Source organism: Physeter macrocephalus, chromosome 14 (assembly GCF_002837175.3).
Source record: "Physeter macrocephalus isolate SW-GA chromosome 14, ASM283717v5, whole genome shotgun sequence".
In the NCBI taxonomy this organism is placed as follows: Eukaryota; Metazoa; Chordata; class Mammalia; order Artiodactyla; family Physeteridae; genus Physeter; species Physeter macrocephalus.
Window position 1 is genome coordinate 127,825,948 of NC_041227.1, and position 2,391 is coordinate 127,828,338.

General features: G+C 61.1%; 1 protein-coding gene across 1 annotated transcript in view; it reads left to right on the plus strand.

Annotated features, from left to right (window-relative positions):
• The first annotated feature begins 1,126 nt into the window (after positions 1-1,126).
• The window catches only part of CPSF4L (cleavage and polyadenylation specific factor 4 like), an 11,964-nt gene continuing 10,699 nt past the window's right edge, over positions 1,127-2,391 (plus strand). The window contains exons 1-2 of the mRNA XM_028498148.1: positions 1,127-1,229; positions 1,773-1,823. Coding sequence (XP_028353949.1) covers positions 1,127-1,229; positions 1,773-1,823 — 154 coding nt within the window. The remainder of the gene's footprint in view (positions 1,230-1,772; positions 1,824-2,391) is intronic.

Genomic DNA, 2,391 nt, shown 5'->3' on the forward strand with positions numbered 1-2,391 from the left:
AAAGAACAACGAATGTGGGAGCCGCAGCCAGGCGGAAACAAAAGCCAGCAGGCTCCCTCTTGCTGGCCCGGCCGCAGGCCTACAGGGCGCGGCCCGCCTCGCCCTGCTGGGTCCAGGAAGGAGGGCGCTTGGGTTGCGGGTATCGGCTCCCCAGCAGCCCCGAACCCTCAGCTCCGTCGGCAGGGGAGGCGCGCTGGGGGCCAGAGCAGCGGGAGGGGGAAGCCTGCCCCAGTCAGAGCCCGCAGACGTCCCTTGGAAAGCCTTCTCCGACGTCCCCAGCCTTGGGGGCAGGGCTGGTGTAATAATGATACAACAGTATTTGCATAGAGATTTCCTTTCCAAAGCACTTTCTCCGGGGTGGGAGGCGCCGGGGTGGTGGGTGGAGCCCGGGCTGCGAGGCCGCGGCCTCGGGTTGGCCTCACCTCCTCCCCACCCCCCGGCCCAGCACGGGATCGTGTGCGTGGTAAACAAAGCGCTATTCATCGCGCTGTTTCCGAGTCCTCTGGATGCCGCTGCTTTTCCCTCTCTCCCGTGAAGAGCTCACTCTGGCTTGTCACTCAGGCCAGAGGAGGGGCGTCAGGAGTCCCGGGGCTGGGGTGGGAGTGGGCTGGGGCCTGATTGAAGGGAAACGCCGAGGCCGAGCGGGGCTCCCTCCCTCTGCACAGCTCGCCCCGCCCCAGGCCCTCCGGCTCCCGAGCGCCAGCTCCCGCCAATCAAGAAGACTCAGCGCAGCCTCGCCGGGGCTGGTTTGTGCAACTCTCCTCACAGCTCACCTGTGGCTGTGTCTTTACATTAAAAGCACGAACACGGGCTTGGTAACGTCTGCCTGGGCGTCTTGGGGAACAGGCAGAGATAAGCAGCGTGTGGGGCTTTGCTCATCCTTCCCCAGCAGCGCGCATTGGGAGTGGGACTTCTGTACAGGTGTAGGGGACTGGGGCCCTGGGGCGTCTGCACCTGCGTCAGGTGACTCCTGTCTAGCTGTACCTGGGGAGTATAGCTCGGCAGTCAGCCGGGGTGATGGGGTTCCGCATCAGAGCCTGGCCCCTTAAGGGCCTCTGATGGGCTATATTAGGCCCATCTGCGGGGCGCTTGAGCAACTTTTAGTAGCCCCAGCAGGAGAGAGAGGATGCAGGAGGTCATTGCAGGGCTGGAGCAGATCACCTTCACCTTCGAGAAGGATGTAGAGATGCAGAAGGGCACTGGACTCCTGCCTTTCCAGGGCATGGACAGTGAGTGAGGATGGGGACCCCGCCGCACCCCTCCCCCCTCCCCCTCGCTCCCCGCCCCCCGGCCTTCTCTGCAGGCCCCTCTTCTTGGCACCTGATGGGGTGGCCCTTTCTCTCTGCCGCTCACCAGGGGGAAGGAGCAGGGGGCTGGGGCCCACCGTCTGGGATCCCCAGCTTAGCCCCTCGCTTCTCAGGCCCCCCTCTTACATCCTTTCCAGGACTCCAAAAAAAAAAAAAAAAATGGGGCTGGCTTCTGGCAAGCAGGCCCAAGAGAGGTAAATTGAAAGAAGTTGGGAAGAAGCACACTGGCCTCCCGAGCTCCCAGGCTGGCCTTGGGCCCTTCCAGCACCTCCGTTTCAGAGTTGGGGGGGCTTGGGTGTTGAGGCTGAAGGCTGGTTCCTGAGGCCGGCATCCCAAGGGCCAGGACTTGAGGACCCCCAGGCCCAAGGCTTGGGGGGTAGAAGGGAGACTTGCTGATGGAGGGGTGAAGGCCCTTTCACAGCCACAGCCACAGCTACCCCCTCCTTTGCCTTCTTCTCCTTCCAGAGTCGGGCTCAGCTGTGTGCAACTTCTTCGCTAAAGGGCTCTGCGAGAAAGGTCGGTCAGCAGGTGGGCCTGGGGTCGGGGGTGGGTGGCAGCTGGGGCTGTCTAGGGCACACGGGGTTCAGCTTGGCCTGGAATAGGGTGTTGGATTTGCACCTGGGGAGGGGAAGGTGGGACGGGGCAAAATTTTAGTCTTATAAAAAGTAGGCAAAGGGCAAGATGGGGGCTCCATCCAGAAGCCTACCTTCCCCCACCCCCCTAGGATTTCCCTGATTCACTAGCACTGATTAGGGCAGGCAGGGCTGCCCTGAAGGAGACATTCCCTTCTTTCCGCCTTGCTGGGGGTGGGATTGTTTGTGGGTGTCAGCTCCCAGGAGGCCTCCGACTTCTTTATTTTCCCCCAGCCGGGGGAGTGGTTTCCTTCCCCCTACTCTTGTCCTCCAAATTAATTTGGGACCTGCTCAGCCCTTCCATCCATTTCCTTTTTTTTTTTTTTTAAATAAGTTTATTTATTTATTTATTTTTGGCTGCGTTGGGTCTTCGTTGCTGCGCGCGGGCTTTCTCTAGTTGTGGTGAGCGGGGGGGGCTACGCTTTGTTGTAGTTCGCGGGCGTCTCATTGCG